The sequence below is a fragment of the Oreochromis aureus genome, linkage group 5 (assembly GCF_013358895.1).
Source record: "Oreochromis aureus strain Israel breed Guangdong linkage group 5, ZZ_aureus, whole genome shotgun sequence".
In the NCBI taxonomy this organism is placed as follows: domain Eukaryota; kingdom Metazoa; phylum Chordata; class Actinopteri; order Cichliformes; family Cichlidae; genus Oreochromis; species Oreochromis aureus.
The window spans coordinates 22,995,363-23,021,209 of record NC_052946.1 but is presented as its reverse complement, the minus strand read 5'-3'; the positions used below and the strand labels follow the sequence as shown (position 1 = coordinate 23,021,209).

Here is a 25,847-nt window from a genome sequence, read left to right as displayed (position 1 = left end):
TGGAACCACATCTTTATTAACTTTTATCTGTACAGAAAAAAAAAAAACAGTCACCAGATCATGCAAAGCAGGATTGCATTACAAATAAAAACACAATATAAAACAAACATTTTATACTTTACCATAAATATGGAACCTCAAAAATAAATAAATATATTACAAAAAAATAAATAAATAAACTTCTGACAAATACAATATGTCATAGTTTACTTGCAACATAGTACTGGAAATGGATAAGCCGACAGGTTGATATGCAGGTCGTAGGATTTGCTTTTACGTTCTTGAAATGCAACAACTGAACCAAAAATGACCGGTGAAGGTAGTGGGTTCATTCCAGGCTGCGTTAAATTCATTGCACCTATACATACAAGGCTAAGGACGAAACACCAACAGTTGTGATAGTACTCAGATCAGATGCTGACTGCACGTAAAGAGCAACCTGGAGAGTCACCATGGAAAGAAATCTTAAAGGGAATGTAAGAGTAAGGTATTCAACACATACACAGATCCCGTATGGATGAGAATATAATAGGGTGACAGCACTCAACAGTCATGTCGAGGTGTTATTGCACTACTGTCTCAATGTCTTTTCATGAGAATAATCAACAAAGTACAATACTGTTGATAGATCTACACAGAGGTGAAACAAGAAATCACCAGTCACAACTACAGACATGAGTTAGCAGGTTAAATGCATTCATTTACTCGCCAGCCGTGCTCCTCCTAAACAGCAGTGGCACGCTGATTCAAATGCTAAAAGCTTCATTGTGAATGAATGCATTTTAATATGCAATTGACCCAGGTCTGCACAGCTAACACACATAGCTGTGAATCGAAAACATGTTCACAATAAGGCTACAACATCTAGAGAGAGAGAGAGAGAGGCAACGGAGGGCAAAGTCTAACACTGATAGAGCTCTCACTTGCTCCAAAAAGTCACACACTTGGAGGAGCCATGCACAACTAGTGAACACAAATGAACATACAGATATTCCCCCTCCCCCCAAAAACACACGCACACGTAAATGAACTTCAAGGCTTATAGACAAAAAGGGGCAGCAATGAGGAGCCCAGTAGTCGGTAGCCAAGGACCAGAGACACAACGGCTGGATTTACACAGACAGGAACAAATCTTTTAAAGAAGTATCTCTTTTTTTTCTTCTTCCCTTTTTACTCACTTGCTGACCAACAACGATTCACTGGAAACCATCAAATGTAGGACAAACCAAATGTCATATCTGAAGATTTAACATTTGTATAAATCCAGCTACTGAATGAAAGAGTTATGTCACTGACTGAAAAGCTAATCAAAAAGTGCTGCTGATTTTTTTTAAAATTATTATTGGCTTCTCTCCCATTATAGTTGTGTTTATACTGCATTTATATACTGTATATAAACTTATGTACATTCCATCTGTAGTCTTTAATATTATACTTTCATTATATCTTAGACTCTGTTCCTTTGTGTGCGCTGGGAAAAAAATAATTTTTAGTCTATTCTTTCTACTATATCATAATATATTCTATATCAATGACTTAACTCCTTCAGACCTATTAGTCTGGGTTCATTCACTGAACATCCTACCCAGCAGGCCTCACTGTTACTCACACAGGAAAGCTAAAAGTGGAGCAGAAGAGGGACCGGGACGGAGGGAATACAGTACAGTTAACACACAAACTTTAATCTCAGACTGGTTCACATTTAATGTCAATCAAGTCATCACTGGCCAATGGTAAATGGAGGGTGTGTCTAGTCAGAAAAAAGGCTGGCGAAAGACTTTCGAAGGTTACGAATGGTCTCGGCCTTTGCCTCCTCCTGGCCGTCGCCTCCGGAGCTTGAGACCCCACGGAAGAAAGAGGAGTCGCTGAAGGCGTTGAAGGCATTGGTCAGGGACTGGGATTTACTGGGAAGAGAATGGAGAGAGGGAGGGGGAAATTGAGAAAAAACAGACAAAGGAGAATTTGTATTCAAATGAATGAATGAATGTCTTTAAATAGGTGTGTTGATAATTCAGCTCTTACTTCAGAAGAGGGTGAGTCTTTTGCTGCGGTTGTTCTTCCACTGGTGCCTGGGCCTCAGCTGGTGCTGCGGCTGCTTCGGCAGGGACTGGCTCAGGGTTCGGGGAAGCGGCGGCTGGCTTAACTTGAGCTGGAGGCTTAGCTGGAGACTGGATGTTAGGTGGGGACTGACTGGCTTTGGCTGGGGACGCAACCTGTGCTGGGGCAGAGACTGAAGCTGTATCTGAAGACTGAGCTGCTGCTTGGGCAGTGGGCTGGGGTGTGGGCGAAGCTTTCGGAGGAGGTGCGGTTTGTGGCTTAGGCTGGAGCTGTGGTTTGGAATTTCTGCGCACAGGAGGAATGGGTTTTGCAGGTGGTGTGGGTTTGGGGGGGAGATCTTTTGGTTTGCCAGGTGCTGGGGATGGGGAGCCTTGAGGCTGGGGTTTGGGCTGCTCTGTGGTTGGAGGAGAGGCTGGGGGAGAAGCCTGAGCTGGAGCTGAGGCTGCAGCGGGGCCTGAAACTGCGGCTGCTGCTTTGGTCGGTGGAGAGCCTGGAGCTGCAGCTGCCGGTACTTTTGCAGGGGATGATGGTGAAGCTTTGGCTGGGGCTGAAGTGGAAGCAGAATCTGGGGTTGGCTTTGTGACAGACGGGGCTCTCATCATTGGCGGAGGCCTCGGTACTGGTGGTTTTGTGACTGAGGCAGCTTTCTGCACTGGGCTTGGTTTCTGAGCCTGAGCTGGTTTCTGAGCTGGACCTGGACCAGGTCTCTGAGCCTGGCTGGGCTTTGGTACTGGTTCAGATGCTCTCTTAGCTGATTCTGATGATGTGTCCACACTCTGCGCTTTCACTGGTGCACCTAAAAGATGAAATATAGTTATATGAACTTGTCCTTCCACTGCTTTACAACACCCAAATGCAAAAAAGGGGTTAATAAAAGAACATACAAGCATCATTATTTAATCTCTAGAGACTGTTAGTGCAGCGTTAGACAACCAGGCATTTGTAACACTCACCAAAAACCAAAGCAGAACATGACATAGAAAATGAGCTTGAATCTCAACATGCCCATTCACAAAATGATTTCAGACATTGATAGAAATCCTATCTAACTAATCTATCAAGAATAGACTGGGGCAAAGCAGGCTCTGAATGTTTTGGCTGTAATGACCAGCAGGGGGAGGCAGCAGTTAAAAGAAGGTGCGGTGACTCGCCTATCATGCCAAGTGTTATGCACAGTAAGTCATGTGACCAGCACTAGTGCGCTAATTAAAACAGGCAGTGACAGGAAAGAAACAGACTGATGGTGAGGAGAAAGACAGTAAACAACAAAAGGTCAGGAGCTAACTGAGAAATACCGGTTTTGAACAAGTGATCCAAACACAAGCAGCGACGTGGCGGGACATGCAACACAAAAGAATCAAGTGATTACACAAGCTGAGCTAGAAGCGGCAGGGCAGGGATGAGTTTCCAGCAGTTCAGAATTCATTTTCTCCAAAACAGAATTACTGAATGTAAATTACATTATAAAGCCTCTTTCAACACAGCTTGAAAAATGTAAACAGAGTCCTGTTTATGGACTTATGAATTTATATATATTTTTTGTCATTACAAAACCTTCATGAAAATTCATCCCGTGTGTTCTCAGAGAGTCACTGCTGTCAAGCAGCTAATTGGCCACGAGTCTTACGTTTGATCAGATTGTCATAAAGCATCCCAATGGTTGCTTGGGACTCACGACGCATAAAAACCAAAGAAAATACAGTTTGTACAAACATAATTCATAAAGGGTGACACAATAACAATTTGCTTGGCTACAAACCCAGAATTAGGGAACATTTCGTTAAGAGATTTGCTTAATATTTTGTTGACCGCTATTATAATTGATTTTCGCCATATCGGTCATGCAAGTACAGAAAGTAGCAAATGATTTTAGCTATATTATTAAAAATATTATTTAATCTCTTTAATTAGAAAAGGGTTAAAAATTAAAATCTTCATCAAATCTATAGCCAGATGTTCAAATATTAGCAATTCAATGGTCTGGATCCAAGCAAATGAGGAATGATCATGCAGACAAAGAAAAATATGCTAACTTTTTAAAAACTTTATTTAATCAGGTGTCGTAATTGTGAAAAAAACCCATCATATTTTGCACTTTATGAAGCCAGATTGCCTGTTTCAGGTATTATAACACAAAACAGTTGAGGCCTTTTTACAACCAAAGACAAACTCTAAGCAGCTACTCACAAAAAAAATCAAGATCTTGTTGCTCAGCCAGAAGGAAATCGATTTATTTAGCATAAAAATGCAATTTAAAGATTATAAAAATGATTTAAGCAGAAACCACAGAAACCCAACTGAGCTGGCCAAAACTTAACAAGCAGAGTGATCGTAATCTCTGTAAGTTATTTTGCTTTTCACTAAAGAACACATAAAAATAAAATAATAATCCACCAATAAGTGCACATGTTTTCACAGTGTTAAATTAGTATCACATATAGCATTGTTATTAATGCATAATTCATATCGAAGTCCGATTTGCACATCTTAACATTCAATAGGCACATATTTATCTCTAGCAATTCACATAAGACACAAAAAGCTGCTATTTCTACAACATCTTAACCACCACATGGAGTACAGGCATTTGCCACACCCATGCAAAAAATGAGAAACCACAATGAACAAACATGCAAACGCAAATTCACGGACAAACACAACGACTCCGACATTAATGGCTTTGTTAATGTAACACTTTGGATACCGTTTTACCACTGCGTTTAGTAGGCACACTTAGTTTTAAAACGTCAGCCCTGAGCACAAACACCACCACACACACTCACACACACACACACGTTTTAACACTTACATTACATCTATAATTAAACTCAACATGCTGGCTAAGTGCATTTTAATATACATTTGCTTGTTAATTCAAGTGAATGTCACAAGTTAAAAAGAGACAACACTGGCTTGTTAATATAAGTGAATGCCACAAGTTAAAAAGAGGCAAGGCATAGCTTTGACAGATAGAAGAGACTATTTGCTGTTCTTGGACCCAGACTAGTGCACCAATCATTTCTGTCAACACCGAAGTGAAGCCATTATATCAATATACTAGTTTGAGGCAGTAATGAAGGACACTGTTAAGTTCAAGGAACAAGGATAAGTATGCTCACAAAATACAAGCTGCTTCTACTCTTCTGCACTCTTTCATTTTCTTGCCAAGAGTTAGATGAGAAGATGAATATGCCTCTTGTACCTATACAGTAAACATGAAGCTACACTCAGTAGGTAATTAGGTAGACTAAAAACAAAGCCTGAAAACAGGGGAAACAGCTAGCATGGCTCTTTCCAAAGAAACCATAGCAGATCAAAGTTTCCCATTTTGACAAGATGTGTGTCATTATTTTGATGAATACAAAACCTGTGAAAGCCACAGAGCAAAACACGACGTCAAAGTGCAAATCAGGGAGTTCTAAAGGTGGATCGGGTTGCCAGGTAAGCTGTTTTCCCAGTTTCCAAGCCCTAAGCAAAGCTAATGGTAGGTGCATATCTACAGTACAGAGAAGACATTACTGTTGGTCTTCTTGTCTAATTCTTGGCAGAAAAAACAAACAGGTCTACTTCCAAAAACATGCCAATTCATTCCTTTTATTTTATTTGTTAAATTGCCACAGACTATCATGTCCGTGAGATCGCTGGTAAACTGGATAATCGGGCATCTGTGTGTTACAGTATCAAGTCTCAATATAACGATGTGAAAGCACTGAATACTTATTTCCACTTGTTTTTCTTTCTGATGGCAGTACTTTGTTTGATAAGGAAGATGTTCAAGTTGACAGCTAGTGGATACTTCATTTCAGAAAGTGATGTTAGCAAGGGGACTGTCCAATGATGAATTTAGTTAGTGTTTTCTAGACATGCTACAGCAGCAGCACTTTTACATTGGTGAATAGTGTTCAGAAACCTTGAGGTTGAGGGCGTTGGCTTGAAGTCCTGTTAGGATCAGCCAGTCCTTCCTTAAGGGCAGCAGTCTAGTAGACAGAGAGGAGACAAGAGATTAGGGCTGCCACAAACGATTATTTTGATAGTCGACTAGTCACCGATTATTTTTGCGATTAGTCGACTAATCAGATCATGCATCCATTGGACGTAAAATGTACAGCTTATTGCACCAGCATGCATCTGCTCTTATATAACTATCATTAGCTTACAGCTTTAAGTGTTTAAGGTATGTGCTAACTAAAAATAAAGACAAGATGATAGTTTATTACACTTTTAATGAAATTTGCAGATTGTTTCAGTGAAGTTTAATAAACTCAGCTGTCTGCTCCTTGCTATCTAAAATATAACGGGACACCGGAGTATATTCTCGAGCATCTCACACTTCTGATAATCAGTTGTCTGCTTGACGTTTATTCATCTGTGCAAAAACTATAACTTTATTTCTCAGCCAAACTAATTTACTCAGGAACAAATAAAATACTAAAAAAAAGCCAAACAATAACATTTTTAAGTTATCTAAGTGACTTATATTACATGTTTAACCTGAGTAGCGAAAGACGGCGGTGGGTTTGAAAACGATTTGCCGGGAGTCCGGTGTTCTCACAGGCTCTAGTGAGCCTTGCCCCCGGCTCGCTATCGAGCTAGTGGGTAACAGACGTCTCCGAAAACGTCGGAGCGCTTTTGAAAATATGTGGTGTCTTGATAAACTGAGCAGATATTTGAGGTTTACACAGCTACATTCTCACCTGAAAATATGTTAAACGTTTATTTTGTGACCCAGAAAGAATAATAAGAGTAATATTAAAACTAACTAGCTTCCGCCATTGTTGACAACTGCGCTGGGCCGCGCTATGAATTCTGGGACACAGTTTCTTCTTCTTCGGGGTTTAACGGCAGCTGGCATCCTTGTACATGCAGTGCTGCCATCTTCTGTTTCAGTCCGTTATTACACTCTTAAATACTACTACTTATTCCTGCGTCTTTTGAGATCTTACAAAGCTTCAAACGACGCGTCGACTATTAAATTAGTCATCGACGATTGTAATAGTCGACGTAATCATGACTAGTCGACTAATCGTGGCAGCCCTACAAGAGATCAATGGAAAAAAAGAGTTGGCAAGGCAATAAAAACAGAGAAAAGGAAATTCAATTATATACAATTAAATTTCACAACAACAGTGGCCTCAAAACAACAAGCTTTTTTATTATTTGTCACATACAGAGTACAACATGCAGTGAAATTTTTTGTGTCCGTGCTGCGGACAGGCTGCAGATGTCGCCTGCTGAAAGGTTTTTAGCATGAAGGGTCTAGCCAGGACCCGTCATGCGTGGGAATCAAACTTGTAACTCCCACTCCAAAGGTGTGTCGTGTTACCACTACACTGTCCAGCTGCAGTATGTGCAGTTGTAGTGCAGCTGAAAGACACTTTATATTGTAAGATAAAGCCCCTAAAATAATACAGAGAAAACCCCAACAATCAGACGACCCCCTATAAGCAAGCACTTGGCAAAACTGGGAAGGAAAAACTCCCTTTTAACAGGAAGAAACCTCCGTCAGAACCAGGCTCAGTGAGAGGCAACCATCTACTCCAAATGGTTGGGGATAAAGGAAAACGAAGGTAAGGATGCATTAGTGAGTTGTGAGGGGCTACAGTAGGTGCTTCCTGTGCACATTGGAAACATTTGCTACTTTAAGATCACATTGTGGATTTCCTGATTCCACCATACTTATGATTGCTATGCTTTCAATGTTTGCTCTCCAAGGAATAAACATCAGCCATCTCTGTAAAGCTGATCCAGTTTTAATGTTAAAATATTATCGTTGGTAATGAGAATGAATTCTCTAGCAAGAACCCAGAGACCAAATAGCAACCTTTATAGGAGTCCATCAGTTGGGAGCGTAACCAGAAGCATCTATGTACTTTTCTAAAGAGGCTTACAGTATCTTTAAACCTGAAGTTATTCATCAGGATCCTTTGTAGATGCACAATTTTAAGTGGTCAGGACGTGATTTCCACAGAGAGATCTTAAAACAGCAGCCACACTGGAAGAGGTCTAGCGGTGCCCAATTTTTTTATTTGTAGAACAAATGCTACACACTGCAACATATTAAAGGCTTCACCTGTTGGGGCTGCACAGTAGCTGGCTTTTGGCTTTGAGGGGAGCGCGTAGGTGAGCGGGAAACGCTAGATGACCTGGACGCCAGTGCTTGGTTCATCTTAGCCAGCACCACCTCTGAAATGAGCTGGCGGTCCTCTGCCTGGTGATCTCCAATCAGCTGCATAGATGAACCCACAACCTGGATAACAGGAGACAACAATATGAGAGATGAGAAGATTTACGAACTATGACTGGATAACAAAGTCAGGACATTGAAGAAAAAAGGAGGTTAAACAGCAAAGTGGTCTGAACCAAGTATCAAGCTGATTCTGTTATATTTCTCCAATTGCAGGGAAAGTGTAGTCTAAAATCATAAGAAAAGACAATATAAAAAAATAAAACAGAAACAAAACACACCCACACCATTACAGGATTTTGTCTTTTAATGAGCAAAGAATATGCCCTCAGTTTTACATCATTATAAAAAGTGACTCATGGGAACTGTGGAGGTATGTTTTTGATATTTGTTTCCTATTTTTTCAGTTTCAGTATGAAATCTACTTTCAATTTAAATAGTACACAGTTTTATGACTGTCAAGTTTTTTCAAAGCTTAAATGGGATGGATGACAAGCCTTTTGTGTCACGTCGGCTCCAGGATAATTTCCCTGTACTCTCTCTGATGCACGGTCTCTTTTTTATCATTTTTAGTCATACTGTTATTTCCACAAACATATCTTGTCTGAATCATCACTACATAATCCTGTTATTTTAAAACTGTCACCATATCTCCCCCTCCATCTGTCTAATCTGTTTATGACAAAAACACTCTTAGCTGTTAGACTACTTCAGCTTTTGCTCTACTCTTTCTATAAGTTGATTAGCTGCCGTCTAGAAACATCGAGTTGGTTCTGACTTCTTTATTGACTTTCACAAAGCAGGCTGTGTTTTAGCATATCTGAAGTGTGCTTACCGTTTTCTTCCAGCTTTTCATGGCCAGTTATCACAATTTTGATAAGAACTGACCCATAAATGAGCAAGCTGCAATGACCTACATAATTAAGATGCTCTGTACTTACTGCTAAAATGGTTCCACAGAGAAGCAGCTCTTTCTAGAACACTTTAGTTTCTGCCCTACAAACCCAAGCTTGTCAAGCTGCCGGTCACTAAACATTTCATCTTTGGCCTTGTGGTGCTGAATTCTACCTATTTTTCAAAAGCTTGGTGGTAGTGTTGCTGCGATAGTCTGAGTCCCTTCAATTATTTGCAGCTCATACTTTTTCTTTTTGTATCAGTTCTCTGCCTTTGGGTCCAAACATATTCCCATCAGTTTCTGAAGCTTAACCTGCCACACTCAAGTGCCTTAACTACCCAAGTTTAAGAGAATCAATACAGCCAGAAAACCAATTTTCAAAGCTCCTCATACTTTATTGTAACCTTTTCTATGTCAGCTTCTCTTGATCATGGCTCTATCTCAGCCTGAACATTGAGAATCTGGTGCAGTCATCCTGCCAGACCCCTCCAATCTGTCCAATCTGGGCTCATTCCTAAATCTAAGCTCTTATACTTTATTGACTTTAAAAGCTTTAAAGGGAGTGTTAATGATTTTGGTTTATTTAAACATTTTCTACATAAAAGGTAGCATTACAGCGAAGAAATCTATACTTCTACTTTGCTGTCATCATGACTAAAGAGTACAAAACACAAAAACCGGTTTGTGATAAAAAAAAAACATACTGGAAAGGCAGAGGTGAAAGAGAAATAGAGAGATAGTAAAGCTTTGAAACACCCAGACAGAGCAATCTGTTGTAAAAGATGAACATAAAGTGACACAAATTGTGAAATGTATGCACGTCAGAGTGTCACCAGACATCAGTTATTAAACCCTTAATGTGCATTCAGGTTACCTCAATCAGTTTATTCCCAGCCAGACAATCTGTGGTCCCAGCAGTGTAAATTGGGCCAGACATGCTAAATTTAATATGCTTATGCAACACAGCTCCCACAGGCTGATGTCAACGTGGCAAAAGTTTCCAAACAAAACGCAAGAGTCAATAAATACAGTGATGCAGGAAAAAGTCTAAAAATCTTTTGAGTTCTTTTGTTTTACTCCTCCCTTCCCTTCCTTTCCTTCTCACCTCTGTAATGTAGTCGTTTCCATCCTTGCCACAGATGGCTTTGACAGCGCAGATATCCAGCCCTCCAAAGATCTCTGAGCAGGTATCGACCCACAGTTTATACCTGTCACAAAGAAAAGCGTGACAAATTAGGCCTATTAACAGCTGTCAAAGGCAACTATAGGTGACAATGTGAAACAAGATTAGGTAGTTAACTTGCAATTATTTTTCTTTGCTGTGTCAAAACAAGGTGGGAGATGATGGTGAACCTTTCCTGCCTCATTGTTAATGAAAAGTTTGGCTCTTGCACACTAATTAAGCAGTGGTATTGATTTATGTATCACTTCAGCACAGCGTGTAGCAGAAATGTTGTTTGGGCTTAGATACCAATGGCAAACTCCTTCTTGAGCCTCTCTAGCTCCAGGCTGTAACCTATGAAGGTGCTGGTTTTTTCCATGCTTTAGTCCTCCCGGACAAGCTAGGGTCAGAACAGACGGATCAATACTCACCTGAAGGATAATGTACTCTAATCCACTGTTCTAGCCCTGGTAGCTTGCATAAGCATAAAAGAGTCCATGAAAAACTGAAAATTGAGCTAAAAGTTGTTTGACAACTGCAACTCTATAAATAATATTTGAATAATAATGTTTGCACTGTTTGTTCCAAGGCTGCTGTACACAGATAACGGTGCTGAAAGGGCACTAGATACTGTTTACGGTCTGACTTACTATACCTGTGCTCTCAATACTGTGCTGAAATGCATGCTTCACCCATGAGCAGATGATGTGAAAACAGTTGTGGTACAAAATGTCAACTGCTTTCATCTGAATTAATCTGAGTACACTGACTAACTGTGGTAAAACACAAGAGAGATGTGTGTGACATCAGGGCAGCCTGAGCATCACTAATGTGGAAGCGGTGCTCACTTGTCAGTCATGGCTACTTGTTCCAACATGGCAGATCCAGTGTTGCTTTTCCAATTACCAGAGATAGATGTTCGCCTGGAAAAGGAGAGGAAATTGTGCATTAAATTATTATGTTAAAGCCTTATTACAGAGTCAGCCCCTCAGTATAGATATTATAAATGCAGGCAATTAAAGGCAGAGAGAAGGAGGCATCCTTGCAGCAGGAGGTTTGTGGCTTCAGCTACTAACTGCAGTCAGGCAGAGAGCACAGCTGTAGGCTAACTGTCTCAATGGCAGCTTCATAACCATATGTTCGCATATGCTCTTTGTTTTTTTCTAAACTTAAGTTTTTTGTAAACTAAAGGCACATGAGACACGGAGATGCGGTATGATAAACTTGAAGATTTATATTTCTGCCTGCTAAAATGCTGGTACATGAGCGCGCACGCACACACACACACACACACACACACACACACACACACACACACACACACACACACACACACACACACACACACACACACACACACACACACACACACAATATATCATCCCTAAATCCAAATGACGCACAAGGACAGCACACTTACATGTAGGCTTTGTAGTCCGTGCCAATTTTCTGGACCCTGATGTCGTACTTGGCGTCTACAAATGGCTCTGTAGTACAGTAAGTCTGAGTGATGGCCACCACACTTGCAATGTCCTGGAAGTCGCTCACATTGTCCACCTTAACCTACATTGGAGTAAAACATATAAATACTTAATTTATTTATTCAAATAAAGAAAGACTCTCAAAATGCAGCCAGTCTTACAATTTGTCACGCAAATGCCATCAATGCACATTTCAACCCCTGCTGCTAAATAGAAAAAGTGCAGGTTAAAGCGCTTCTCCATTGGCTTTACTTTTAAGACCTGGAGGCTTAGACTATTTAGAACATTTTCAAGTATGAGCGGTTGTTGAGCTCCTGTAACTCAGTTGTAATACAAAAATAATACCTTCTTGTGTCACAATAAATGATATTTAATGAATAAGGGTAACCCAGCACAGAGTTGGCACTACATGGATCACAATGTCAGGAGAGTCAGGTCAGGACAGTACTTGGAGTTGCCATTTCTCAAATGTAGAACACAAGATTTTTTTAAAAACAAATGCATCCTCACTACTGGACAAACTCATGAAGTTGACTGGCTGTGCTCAAAGCCGATTGACAATGCAGTTGCTGCAAACTGTCTGGACAATGTCTCACCTGCTTGATTCTCACATTGGTTCAACTGGTCATCAAAGATTGGTTAACAGTGTAAAATCAATCTAATGTCCAATCTGACCGGTTAAGACGTTTGCTTTCTCACATAAAGCTTCTCCATATAATGTGCAGGAAAGTTCGGGGCTGCAGTGCATGTGTGAAAATGGCTTATCGAACTGAGCAGTTCAGGGGAATGATGTGTGGTGGATCGATGAGGAGCGGTAGAAACACTCCACTCTGATTTCAGCCAGAAAATATTAACACAGTTGTCAATCAATAACAGCACAATGTTAGGACAAAAGGGAAGAGAGAATAAAAACGATGAACTGATAGGAGGAAAGGGATAAAGAAAGACATCTAAGATGGAAGCAGAGGATGGGAGAAGGCTATTAAGTGGTCGTGTATGCCAGCAAAAGCACTAAAAAGTACAATAAATGTGATTCTAGATGTAGTGGTGCTTTATGATTACCATTTAACCATCTAAGCTAACTACTATAATAGCCACATGATTTGTCCTCCATTCACAGAGCCAAAACTATTTCCTGGCTGTAATATTCGATCCCCACATATCTTTGAATGGTAGCTAAAGTGTAAGTAAAGCAGATGTGGTTAAATAGTTAATCTAACTGTATATATGCCAGTTGATAAATAAAGAAATCAATTACCTTTCCCATTCCAGAGTGAGCATGTCCAATCTTCACCACCACTGGGAAGCTTGGTGTTGTAATCTGCAAAGAAACAGTATAACTGATGGATAAATAATGATGAAGAAGCATAATGACAACTTATGTTAGTTATAATAACACACTGGAAAATCCTGCAGTGAAAAATAAGAGGCCCCTTTAGCAGTGGTCGTTGTTAGTAAAGCAGTAAAACTGCTGCAATTAACGAAAACTCATATCAAAGTCAGTAAAATTCATCCTCAAATAATGCCAATAAACATCTTATTTCAGTAAAATCCTAACATGTGATGCTCATGGTGGTGCTAGAGGACAAGTCAGGGAATCACCAAAATCAGCGGGACTCATCCTCCGGGAATCGTGTATGTACACAAATCCACTGCAGCTCTGTAAACAAAATCCAAAAACCAAACCTAATCTCCCAAGTGGATGTGATTACATGAAACATGAAACTATGACTAAGTAAATGAGACCTATGCCAGCCTGTGGGAGGAGAGTAGGGACATCAAAAGAGGGCAGAAGAAGAGCCAAAGGATGGTAGTTTTTCTTCTTGCGTTAGAGGAGGCTGTCCCTAAATTGTTGAGCACATAAGAGGCTCCCTGTGTGCGACCCTCTCAGCATTCAAGACCAGAGTGTGAGGGGATCCAACTATTGTAAGTTCCTCTGCGTATTGTCTACAGAGAGGGAGAGAGGAGAAGAGAAAAGAGAGCAGTGGCAGCAGCAGCAACAGTAGCAGCAGCCTTCCCTTCCCTTCACTGCAGCTTGAATTCATAGGTTTACTTTAAACTTATGAAAACATTTCTATCCACAGCTGCCTTTCGGCTCAGCAGAGCTCATCTTACCACTTCGACCCCACCGTCTTATCTATCACCCTGCCCTCTTGCTGACTGCCCACCCGACTTGCTTCCAGGGGAACTTAACAGGATCACAAGAGGTTGCCGAGCTTTCATCAAGTGGCGGAGCGGTCAGAGGTAGCCAGAGTCATCATGGCCGTGTCCCAGGAGCGGAGTGTGTGTCTGGGGCTTTGGGTGCTCATTTTGCTTGGTGCAGGCTTGGAGGAAGTTGTGGAGGGATGCAGCTGCCACCCAGCACACCCACAACAGCTCTTTTGCAGTGCTGAGATTGGTAAGTTATTGAATGTAGAATAACCAAGTTTATGTGTGTGAAAATAGGTGCATGCTTTATTTATTTATTCTAATCTGGACAATGTCATTACATCTTGACTAACCAACTTATTATTTGGAATACTGATCAGATTAATTAGATGCTTTCGGGGGGAAAAATCAATCCACAGTGCAAAATTAGTTTTACAATCAATAGAGGTTCATGGCTAAGGTACTGTGGCCTTTTTGATTCTTATGATTATTATTCATAGAAAACATGAGTTATCTGAACATAATTTCAAGGTTGATTTTTATAGCCGTATTTAAATAAGTTGATTTGGATGCAGTTTTTCTCTTAACATGTTCTTTTTTTGTGTGCTATCTGTTTTTACAAATTAGCGCCTTCCTGTTGTCACTCACATAAAAACAAGTCCTAAAAAAAAGAAAAGAAAAAAAAAGTCCTGGCCTACTTTCTGTCCGTCCGTCTGTCTGTGTGCCTGTCTCTCTGTCCGACGCCCCCGTCATCCAGTTCTTTCTTGTCTAAGCACAAGCCAAAACCAACACTCTGCTCTGACTTTGAGTACTTGGCTCCAGAGTGTGGAAAGCTGGAGTATGTGCTTTGGTCAAAGGTTACACTCCAGCAGAGGAGAGAGGGAGACAGAGAGAGAGAGAAGAGGAAATTGCTTTTATTTTAGTCATGTTTTCTAGTTGGGCTGCAAATCCCTTCAGGTTTCGAGGGTCAACTTCTTTAAAGTGCTTTGAAAACAAAGGCCGGGTTAAATGAAAGGCAATACCTGTATTCAAAATCTCCAGGTGAACAGCCAATTTAGATCTTGGTTATCTCAATACAAGGTTTTTAGGTTTTAAGTATGGATGTTTGGCTCTTTGAGCTTTCTTCAAAGCCTGCAACTATAAAGGAAAACTACTAGAGGACCTGAACTAACCAGAATAACATCTCAAGCTGGAATGTTCTGGTTTTCAGCTGCATGGCACTGTGCCCTATTTTTTAATCATTGGTTATAGAGAGCAGGGTTCTGACTGCTAAGTTGTCACACATTTACTTGCTTGTGCAGGTATGCTTATTCAGTAAGCCATAGAATGTAAACAGAAGATGGACATCAGCCACTGATTAGCAAAGTCACACTGAGACACCTTGAACTGAGCATTATTGCTGTTGCGATCTTTATATTTTGAAACTGGACTTGTTGAGCATGGTGCAGATCTGACAGAGCAACTGAAGGACACCAATTACTCACATAGTAGAGACATGTCAGGCATAATGTAGGCCTTTTATTAGAAAAACAAAAAAACTCCTGTTGTAGTCAATTAGACTTGAAACTATCCAGCAAAACCTTTGAAAAATAGTTCTAAGATGAAAACTATGACAAAACCTCACCATCTGCAGGGTGTTTAGACTGGACTCTGTAGAAAGGGGCAGTTTGTTCACTAGAATGTTTTTACGTTATCCTTTTACTGATTTTAACTGAAATAAACAAAAATCTACTGAGAGAAAAGTACACAGTTTTAGATCAATATACAATTCAGTGAAACATTATTTGAGTGCTTTGGGGTTTTTTTGTTTGGTGTTTTTTTGCATATTTTTGGCATTTAAATGTTTTAGATAATCAAACAAATTTTAATACACACAAAGATAACCCAAATAATTACAAAATCTAGGTTTTACATGGTGATTTTGTTTATTGTGGGGAAAATTGCTATCCAAGCTATCAAAGCCTGGACTTAAATCAGATTGAGATGCTTTGGCATGACCTTTAACAGTGATGGCTGAATTAAATTAGTTCTGCAAGGAAGAGTGGGCCAAAATATTTCCACAGTGATGTGAAAGATTGCCATCATTGTCAGTTATCACAAACACTTTGATGGCACAATCTTGCTATTAGGTTTAGGGGGCAATTACTTTTTTCAGACAGAGTCAGGTAGCTTAGAATAGCTTCCCACTTGAAATGATCATTTAAAAACTGTATTTTGTATTTACTTGGGTTCACTTTGTCTAATATTAAGACAATGATCTGATCCATTTAAGTTTGACAATTAAAAAAAAAAGGGAAAAAATCAGGAAAGAGGAAAGTACTTTTTCAGAGCACTGCACCTCATGAGGGGAGCTTAGCTTTGATCTGGACACTTGTTTGACAAAAACATTGGGGCAGAGGTCAAGGGTCATTTTTCCATAGGCTTCTATAGAAAAACAAGTTACTTTTGGCTGCTACCTTATTCACAAGAGGTCACCGGAGTGCCATGTGTTTTTTTGGCTGATGCCCTTTTTGACTCAGTACCAAAGGGATTTTTGTCCCCTCCAGGAATTTTTCACTTAACTACACTGTGGAGCCACCCAGGTAAAACTCCAACAGTCTCCCCCTGCTGGTAGTTACATCGATTTTTAACATACAGTGAATAATCTAAACATGGGTCAGAACAGAAACAACACAAAATTGATCAATACAAATTCTAGATATAGAGCCGTGAAAAAAATGGTAAATGGCATATGCCCCCAAAGAGATCCGCACCTTGATACCATAGCACCAGAGCTACATTTTAAAGTCATGTAATATTTAGTGGCACTGAGAATAGGTGTACAATGTAAACAGTAAGTAAAAATAAATGATAAAAATGAGACCAGACGAGACTCCAACTCAACACACACTTATTGCGTGAACTCTTACAAAGGTTGTTGCACATGAACAACCTTATACATAAGTTGTGCATAAATTCAGAAGAATTACTAAAGATAATTCCAAAATCTTTTGAACTGTGGAAGTTTTTAGTTCCAAAAGTATGTGCCTGTCTCTTAATGGATATGGACAGTGGGCCTTTTTCAGATAGGATACAATTTTCTGGACCGATGCTTAACAAAAAAGGAGACTCAAAATCGAAACAAAAAACTTGGTGGCACCTGAGGCCATCCTTGGTTGTTTTCTAAGAGTAGGCTGGTGGTGTCCTTTAGCTGACCTGACAGTGCTGTCAGAGTCGATGAGCTCTTTGAATAAAGCTCAACATCTGACTAATATCCCATCTGGACAAACCTTGGATGGTTCCCTGGCCATGTTTGTGTATTTGACATTGTGTGCATGTGAGTGTCTGTTTGTTGGACAGAGGCCAAGCCATGCCAACTCAGCCTACTCCATCTCTCTCGCTCTCTCTCTTTTCCCAGTCTCTCCCCACTTCATTTCCATGTCTATAGGCTTGGTCTAATGGTCTGCATACTAACAATATCAGTGTGAAAGCCCACTGACAGTCCAGCATTGTGAGCATGACAAGGGTGCCGATTCATCTTGGAGGGGGAAGTTACTTACTACAGATAGGTTCTCATGGTACAAGTTTGCAATATTTCTCTTTGGTTATGAAACTGTGGGGCAGATGCACAGCTACTTTCACTCAGCAGGCGTGCCTGTCCTTATTCCCGTTCAAAACACAGCTGCAGTAACTGAAATTAGCGTGTGCACTTCAAAGGGGGGGGGGGGTGTAAACATTTCAGATAATCTAGGCCAAGAAAACTGTTTTGGAAGGTTTTGCAATTCACTTATTATCATAGACAGTTTCTTAAGTATATATCATGGAATGCACTTTCCAAAAAATGTTACGGCTTCTTGCAAATCCAATGTTGAATTTTTCAACCTTACCCAACCAATAGTTCCTCAATTAAAGATCAAAATCACCAACCTGGCTGGTTAGCTATAGATTCTATTTTGGCACTGATACATGACCAAAGCCAAGACTGCAAATTGTTTGATCTTTCCACAGAACATATCTATTCCCTGGTATACTGCTGACCATTACTAGGGCACACAGAGTGACAGCTAATTTTCCAAAGCACTTTGTCTATCTTGAGACATGTTGCTTTTTGTGTGTGTGTGTGTGCCAAATGAAGACCAGATCAAAGAGCTGAACCGAACAAAGGGGGCAATAATATAATAGTCTCCACTGGTATTTTTGTGAAGTAAGCTTGACGTCTTATTATGCTCTGTAATCACAGCCGAGGAGGTGGTTAGACTGGTGTTTGAAGGCTCAATTATGAGTGAGATATCAGCCTGCTAAAATGATATATATTTTTTCAGTAAGCATCAAATGAAGCAAGGTAAAAATAGCACCATGCACACGTTACATTGCAATAGAGCAGGACCGAAAAAGCCTTAAAAGATCCTTATGAAAATGAATTCATGCAAAAATATATACACTGGCTCCTGTGCGGTAACCAGAATTTTTAAAAATCCTTAATCTATAATGATTTAGCTTCACATAGCTAAGCTAAATTATTAACTAAATACATACATTATTAACTAAATACTACTGTAATCTTGCATACAGATATTTGAGCCGAAATACAAAAATATCAGCTGCAAAATGTATTTTAGTATCAAAAGTAACAGGACTCCTAATACCTTGTGAGCTCGGTTAAAATGTATCCTTTCAGAATGTTAACCACATCAAACTTGTTAGATTAAACTTTCTTACAACCTATTATTTTACTAGTGCCACACTCAATGTGCTAACTGGATATTATGGGGGAAAAAAGAATAACTTTGATCAAAAATAATATAGAGAAAGTGAAAAGATTCAGTAGTAGATGTAGATGTAGTAGTTTATGGCTCAAGCTTTGACAGTGCCTACTTAAACAAATACAACATGGATTACTGGGAATTTATCTGTGGCACTAAAATGTACTGACTAATTAATCAAACCGAACTCTTCCGACATTTTTTGAGGTTGCAGCTGCATGTGTGTATACACAGTAGGTGGGTTAATGGGCAGGTGTGTCTTTGTAGAGGTTAGACTCTAAGGTAAGGTATTACAGGAAATGTGGTCACTGTAAATTTAATTCTCAAGTTTTGGATAACACTAAGATGATCAAGTTATCAACTACAGCAGCTATTCTCAAGAAAACTACTGCAAGGCTGCAAGTCTAATGCTTTCAAATGTATTACCACACAGAATCTGAGCCTCTGGTTATGAATTATGCAGTGTAACAATGAAGTATATCAAATAGCATAGAGGCATCTACAGTCATGCTCCCTGACACTTTCTATAAGGTAATGTATGAAGGTTCCTTGATCAGCTGTTTTGCTGCAAGCAATGTAATGATTAAAGCGTAACACAAGTTCGCACATATTTGTCTGCCTGCCCGTCTTTCCACTTGTGTGTTCGATGAACAAAAAAAAAAGTCTTTATTTCTCCTGAGCCAATTTCACAGAACATGCTGAGCTCCTCCTCCTCTTACCAGCACACAAAACCGTGGCACAGTTATGTGTCGAGCGAAGAGAAAAAACAAGCGGGGAGGTTTGCTTAGCTGTGTGCGAGAGTGAGGTTCACACTTTCACTCCCTCTCCCTAACACTGTTACTTTTCTCTCTCTTTCATGATTTCACAAAGGTTACTCGATTCACTTCTGGCTCTTTTTCCCCATCTCTTTCACCATTGCACTACAAGGGACTGTAATCTTGCTTTTACAGAGAATAGATGTGGAAGATGAATTTACAGGGAATTCATTAAAGAATCTTTATGCTGTTCGTTAAACACCTAATAAGAAGCAGAAAGTCTACATAATCCATCATGCAGAATATCTGCACAGAGAAAAAGCACAAATGCTTTTTCTCCCAATGTATTTGGTGAATATTATTCTGACTGATAAAACAACACTCACAACTCTTTACATACTCAAGGTTTGTCAGGTGTAGTGGGTATGCCCTTATCATTCATACATGCAGGGCAAGATTGTTATAGTTAATGAAAACTAAACTAAAAACTAAAACAAGATTTGAAAAATAACAATTTAGTTACCTAAAATAAAATAAAAATACAGAGGAAATATCCTTAGTTTTAGTATCTGTTAGTTTGGTAAATATTTATTATTACAAGTTGCTTGATGAGGCATTGATGGACGTGTTTATCAAGCCTTTGCATGTGTGTAAAACTGTGACCAAACTGCTTTCAAAAAGTAGTGTTTTATTGATACCTGCACTGATTTTCCTAACGTTTTTCTCTGATTATATGCCCTTCATGCAATAATACTGAAAAAGACTAAAACTGACGCAGAATTTTTTTTTAAACAAAAACGAAACATTTTCAAACGGCAAAAACAAAACTGAAACAGGAAAACCATTCTGGAAACTAAGTAAATTTTGCTGAATTAAAAACAAAAAGTCAAAATGACATAAAAATGAAAACAAATTCAAAAATACAAAACTATAATAACTGGAGCTGGGTCAGTTTGATGACTTTTAGCCACACGAGCTACATAGTTTGAAAATAAATTCATACTATTACAGAGCACATTTACCTGTAATCATGAAGGGAATTCCAAACAAAAGGTCCATCATACTGCCCTGCATGTTGAAAAAAACCCATTAAAATGTGCTGAGGGTGAGAATGAGCTCATATAGACGCCTTATTCTGCTGGAGATTCATTAGTCACTGACAGGCCAATTTTTTATGTATGTGAAATGCAACTATAACATATTACAAACTTTAACACTGTGTTAATAATGTAAGCAGTAATCTAGTAATCTGAACATGGTAGCACTTGTCTATTATGGTAAAAGAAAAGAAACACTCCATGCATGTTTTTAACTCACTTTCTTATAAGTAGCTGTCACACACATTTTTCTGTGATGCCACTGCTTTTCACTTTTCATTAAATTGAACCTCAGAGGTATAATAATAAAGTCAATTCTCTTTGATTGATTGCTTTACCAGTATGTTATCAGTCTGGAAAAGAAACGTCTTACAGTGAAATTAATTTGTCAGTCATCATTACAGCCCATGCCTGTGTCTAAAAATGTAGATTCAATGTGTTTGGTGGAAGAGAAAAATAGCTCAGTATCCATAAAGCCTCTAACATTTGGGTCAGGTTGCTTAAAGCAATCAGTGTTAATAATGTTTTGATTATGATTAATATTCTCAGAGGTTGTAACATTAAAATGTGCTGTGTGTGTATGCACAGTGAAGTATATACTCATACTTCACATACAGTATGTGTTTGTGGAGAGGACTTGGTAGTTAATGGGAGTGATCAAGCAGAGAGCTACTTGTTATTCCATGTGGGTTTTGATTCCCCTCCCAGAGGAGAGGAGGACACATCCTGTATCACTACTGAGAGGAAATGCATCTCTATCTATCCATCTATCTATCTGCACAGGTTTTTCATTGTTTCATGTATGCAAACAACGTTCTTATCTCATCTTGGATTTACTTGCAGGATCCTAATCCTTGTTTATTTCTGTGTTTCCCAAACAGTGATAAGAGCCAAGATATCTGGAGAGAAGATTGTGTCGCCTAGCAACAGCTCCTCACCTTACATGAAGATGATCCAATACGAAATAAAAATGATCAAGGTGAGAGCCCTGGTCATGCACACATATCCATGTCCCCCCCTCCCTTTTTAAACCGTATACTGTGTGGTTTATGTGGAGCTACATATAGCCTGCCCCCTATAAAGTAAAATGTATCATGCATGTTAAATGTCTCAATGGCACACACATAACAGTATAACATCCAAGGTTTGATTTCCCACCTTTGTTTGACATCAAACTCCCCTCTGTCTATAAGTGCTTCCTGTCCTTGTGTTAACTGTCTAATAAAGGCAAAATGTCCAAATATTTTTAGAGCAATGGGGGAAAAAAATCAAGCTGAAATGTTCCAAATGTCTATCTCCACATGACCTCATGGTGTTAATAATGACTACTGAACAGGATTAACATCTGCTCTTCATAAAAATGTCTGCTCAATATAAATATGCAACACTTTCATTTGCACATTTTGGATTTTAAGCACTAGGATGTGCTCTGGTGCTGTAATTTGGAAACCTGGAGTTGTTCTTTTATTAGTCCTCCTGCACGACACTGTTGCAGCACATAGTGTACTGCATTAAATTTACATTATGCCAAGCCCATTCTTAAAAAGTAGAAAACTTTTCTGCTCTTTTCCTCTCATCTGTATCTAGATGTTCAAAGGCTTTGACAAGGCTAAGGATATCCAGTATGTGTACACTCCAGTTTTCTCATCGCTGTGTGGAGTCAAGCTGGACTCCAACAATAAGGCAGGGTATCTGCTCTCAGGTACAGTTTGCAATGAAACTTTTTATATTGTGCTTTGAAAGAAAAAGCAAGTTGGTTCATTGGTGCTGTGATCAGTAAAGAGAGAAAATTTCCTAAATGGCTTTTCTTTTGGGAGTGAAACTTTTCATTTTCACTGAGACTGATTCCTGTCTGTCGGGGACAGCGCTAAACAAATTCATTAGACCACCACCCAGTGTAAGGTTTATGCCACAAGGTGAGACAATCATCAACCAAAACACTAGGTTAAAGCTGTATACCAACGAAGCTCTTAAAAATTTGGTTTATCATTAGGAGTATTAAGATTCTTATGGAGGCCTTTGGACACAGCAATATTTATTTAATCTATTCTACTGAATGCAAGGCTAAATGCTGATGTCACCAAACAGGAAGCATGTGGAGTGATGGGAGGATTTCTATTGGCCAGTGTGATCTGGTAGAGTCTTGGGACAACTTATCAGTGTCGCAAAAGAAGAATCTCAACTATAGATACCAGATGGGCTGTGAATGCAGAGTGAGTAAGGACTGTCAATTCTCTATGCATACATATTTATCTTTCTCACACTCATCTGTCTGTGTCAGAGATGTCTTCATGAGCTTCGACTAAAGAAACAGTGTAACAGCTGTTACAGCAGAAAGGCCACTCTTCTCATCTGTTCCTGCTGCTTTGCCTTTTTACCGTCTCTCTATATTCAAAACAATTGTTTGTTTTTATTTTGTCTAAAATGTGTGAACATTGTTTTCTCTTCCAACCTTTGCATAACTGTAATCCATAATACACGGGAGACCTACTTCACTAATAAATGATAAGACAAGAAAACGACTACAGGGCTGAATCGATTCTTCTTCTCTTCTTCTTAGATCAACACCTGTTACACAGTGCCGTGTGCATCTACAGGAGAAAACGAGTGCTTGTGGACTGACTGGCTGCTGGATAACAGCCTAAACGGAGAGCAGGCTCGGCAGTACGCTTGCATCCGCCGCTCTGACACAAGCTGTAGCTGGTACCGGGGTGGGCCTCCGTCTGAGAAAGACTTCTTTGACATGACTGACCCTTGACCTGTAATTCCGAGATTCATTTTACTCCATATGTTTCCCAATATGCCTCATGAAAAAAACAAAAAACAAAAAAACAAAACCCTGCTTTGGCTTATGTAGATCCGATTTGGGGTTAAAAACAGCAACTGATTTCATTAAAAAAATTTGGGCGAATTTTAGATTTGAGGGAGCATAATGTAACCGTGAGCTTTGAGTGGTTGTTACAGTAAATCTTGGAAAATCTGTCCAAACTGCAGCACTCCAGTGAATCATCTTCTTGCTCTCACGCCAGATTAGACTCATCATTTGATCTAGACCGTTCTTTTACCTGAAGGCAAATGAATAAAAATATACAAGGCCTTACATTTGTTTATGCATGAAGTATGAAGGATAAAGGTGTTCATTTGCTGCAAAAATAAGACAAAGTTATATCAGGAAACAAAAATGGTGAAAAAAATAATAGAATGAAGCTGTCACAACCTTTTCTGCACCAATTCCAGACCCACTGCAGCAGCTTTCCTTTCCCCCCTTTTTTCTTCACACCTCTTGGGAGTGAATATCTTTAAATAGTATCTGCTAACTGTCAATACAAATAAAAGTACACACTATATACAAATCTGTGTGAAAGGTTTAGGCACTAAAAAACTGAAAGTCTCTTTCAAAAGTCCATAAATAATAATAACCATAAAAATTATTTTTATTTTTACATTTTTATGAATTGATCGATATCTGATGTGGGCAATGCAAGGAAAAGGTATCTGTATGTAAGGGTACTTTTCAGTGGTAACCTCAGTACAGTTCTAAGCGTTTCTGAGTATTTTTCCAATGTTCTGCTGGATTTAGCCTGTCTCCATTGCTTTTGTCAACTAATGTAAACCCATTCAGACTCCATGATTCAGACTCCAAGGCTCTGTGGGGACCATACCATCTGTTGCAGGACTCTTTGTTCTTCTAATGATTGTTCTTTGAGATGCTTCTTTATTTCGTGTCATGCTGCATACTGAATTTGGGCCCCATAAAAATTGTATTGTGTAATGCATAATAACTTAAAGTGCCTAAAACCTTTTCACAGTACGGTATACAGGCAGAAAAGCACCACCGACATTCTCGAATTAATTATATTTCTACTAAATCTGATGCAGGAATTATATATACACCACGAGTCTCGGTCACCTTAAAAACAGTTTTTTCCCCTCAAATTTATGAGACTGTAAATATTGTATTTTGTGACAATTAACATTTTAAATGCTAACAATATTTGTTCTTATAGCATATAGATTCTTCTCTTGTGTTTTTGTGTGTTTAGTTTCATTGGTTGTACTATTTCCTGTGCCAAAAAATCTAATCCAGCGCTTTAACAACTGCACTGCCATCTGTAGAAGCCAAGCCTGCCCCCCTCTCCATGGAGGAAATGATTTAACAAGACAAGGCTCAATTCACTTAAAAAAAATTGACAAAACCAGCAAAAAAGAGAAATAGCTGACAACCTTGAATGAACAATAATTAACAGTTAAAATTACTCAATATAATAACTCAGTAAAAAATGTGAGTTGACCCCTGTCTTCTTCATGGATAACTTTACTAAAGTCATACAGATTAAAATGCATTGTGAACATCAACATCAAGAATGTCTCGACATCATATTATGGTCACATTTAACAATAACTACTTACATTTAACCTGCACTACGCAGTCATTTGTACATTGGATTCTGTCATAGTAAAATGATAGTAATGCATCCTAACTGTATGGCTTTAGTGAAGCATTAAACAGTTTCATGTCTGTTTTATACTGTAAGACCTGTTCGGGTTTGTATTTATGTGTTTCTCTCCGAATAGAGTCTTTTTTATTTCCATGTACCAAAAAAGATTGTATATAAAATGTCTCAGATGACTTGTGTGTCATGTGCTTTTTTGTAGAAATTCTCCTCAGCTACCAAACATCAAAGAAAATAAGATAAGATAAGATAAGATATAAGATAAGATAAGATAAGATAAAACTTTATTAATCCCTCGGGTGGGTTCCTCTGGGAAATTCTGGGAAATAAACCTTGCAGGACTTAAGCAAGAGCTCAGTGAGATTAATCGGGACTTTTACTTAAAGACACTTTTTTTAAAAGTAAATGTGTCTTAAATCCTACCTCTATACCATACCACATGAATGCTTTGGGTTCTTGGTACCATCCCCTTTCTTATATGTATAATAACCCATGGATTTTCATCGTACTGCACAACAGTTTTTAGCCCATCTTTGTTTAAAAAACTAAAATACTTACCTTTCTCATATTGTTATTATGGTCTCACCAGCTCAGATGCATATATTTAGCAAGGATTTGTGCAATGGTGTTGTAGTGTTTCTGCTAAAAATACATCAAAACTGAAAAAAACGTGACAGGCCCCCCGAAACCTAATTGATGCGCTACACTGTTTTCTCCTTTCAGAGACTGTCGCTGTGAAACAGGCAATTACTGTAAATTAGTAAATACAATATATTATATAATAACCTGCACATCACATTGCCACATGCCAGCTGCAGATCTCAGTGAGGTGTGAGTGTTCTGCAAATTGGATCACAACACAGTTTACAGT

General features: G+C 39.1%; 2 protein-coding genes across 3 annotated transcripts in view; one reads left to right on the top strand and one right to left on the bottom strand.

The window, feature by feature from the left end:
* Positions 1 to 25,847, bottom strand: part of syn2b (synapsin IIb) — an 88,625-nt gene continuing 62,778 nt past the window's right edge. Inside the window, exons 7-14 of one of the 2 annotated variants that reach the window (XM_039611776.1) lie at positions 13,039 to 13,101; positions 11,720 to 11,862; positions 11,148 to 11,222; positions 10,243 to 10,345; positions 8,129 to 8,305; positions 5,969 to 6,035; positions 2,023 to 2,854; positions 1 to 1,904 (exon numbers count right to left, since the gene is read on the bottom strand). In XM_039611776.1, the coding sequence (XP_039467710.1) occupies positions 1,751 to 1,904; positions 2,023 to 2,854; positions 5,969 to 6,035; positions 8,129 to 8,305; positions 10,243 to 10,345; positions 11,148 to 11,222; positions 11,720 to 11,862; positions 13,039 to 13,101 (1,614 nt within the window). In that variant the 3' untranslated portion in view covers positions 1 to 1,750. Of the gene's footprint in view, positions 1,905 to 2,022; positions 2,855 to 3,685; positions 6,036 to 8,128; positions 8,306 to 10,242; positions 10,346 to 11,147; positions 11,223 to 11,719; positions 11,863 to 13,038; positions 13,102 to 25,847 lie in introns of those variants that run through there. The other variant, XR_005612975.1, reaches the window with a different exon arrangement.
* Positions 13,612 to 25,152, top strand: LOC116313638 (metalloproteinase inhibitor 4). The gene is made up of 6 exons (XM_031731396.2): positions 13,612 to 13,706; positions 13,865 to 14,178; positions 21,404 to 21,501; positions 22,110 to 22,224; positions 22,611 to 22,735; positions 23,083 to 25,152. The coding sequence occupies exons 2-6, from the start codon at positions 14,040 to 14,042 to the stop codon at positions 23,278 to 23,280; spliced, it is 675 nt and encodes a 224-aa protein (XP_031587256.1). The 5' UTR covers positions 13,612 to 13,706; positions 13,865 to 14,039; the 3' UTR covers positions 23,281 to 25,152.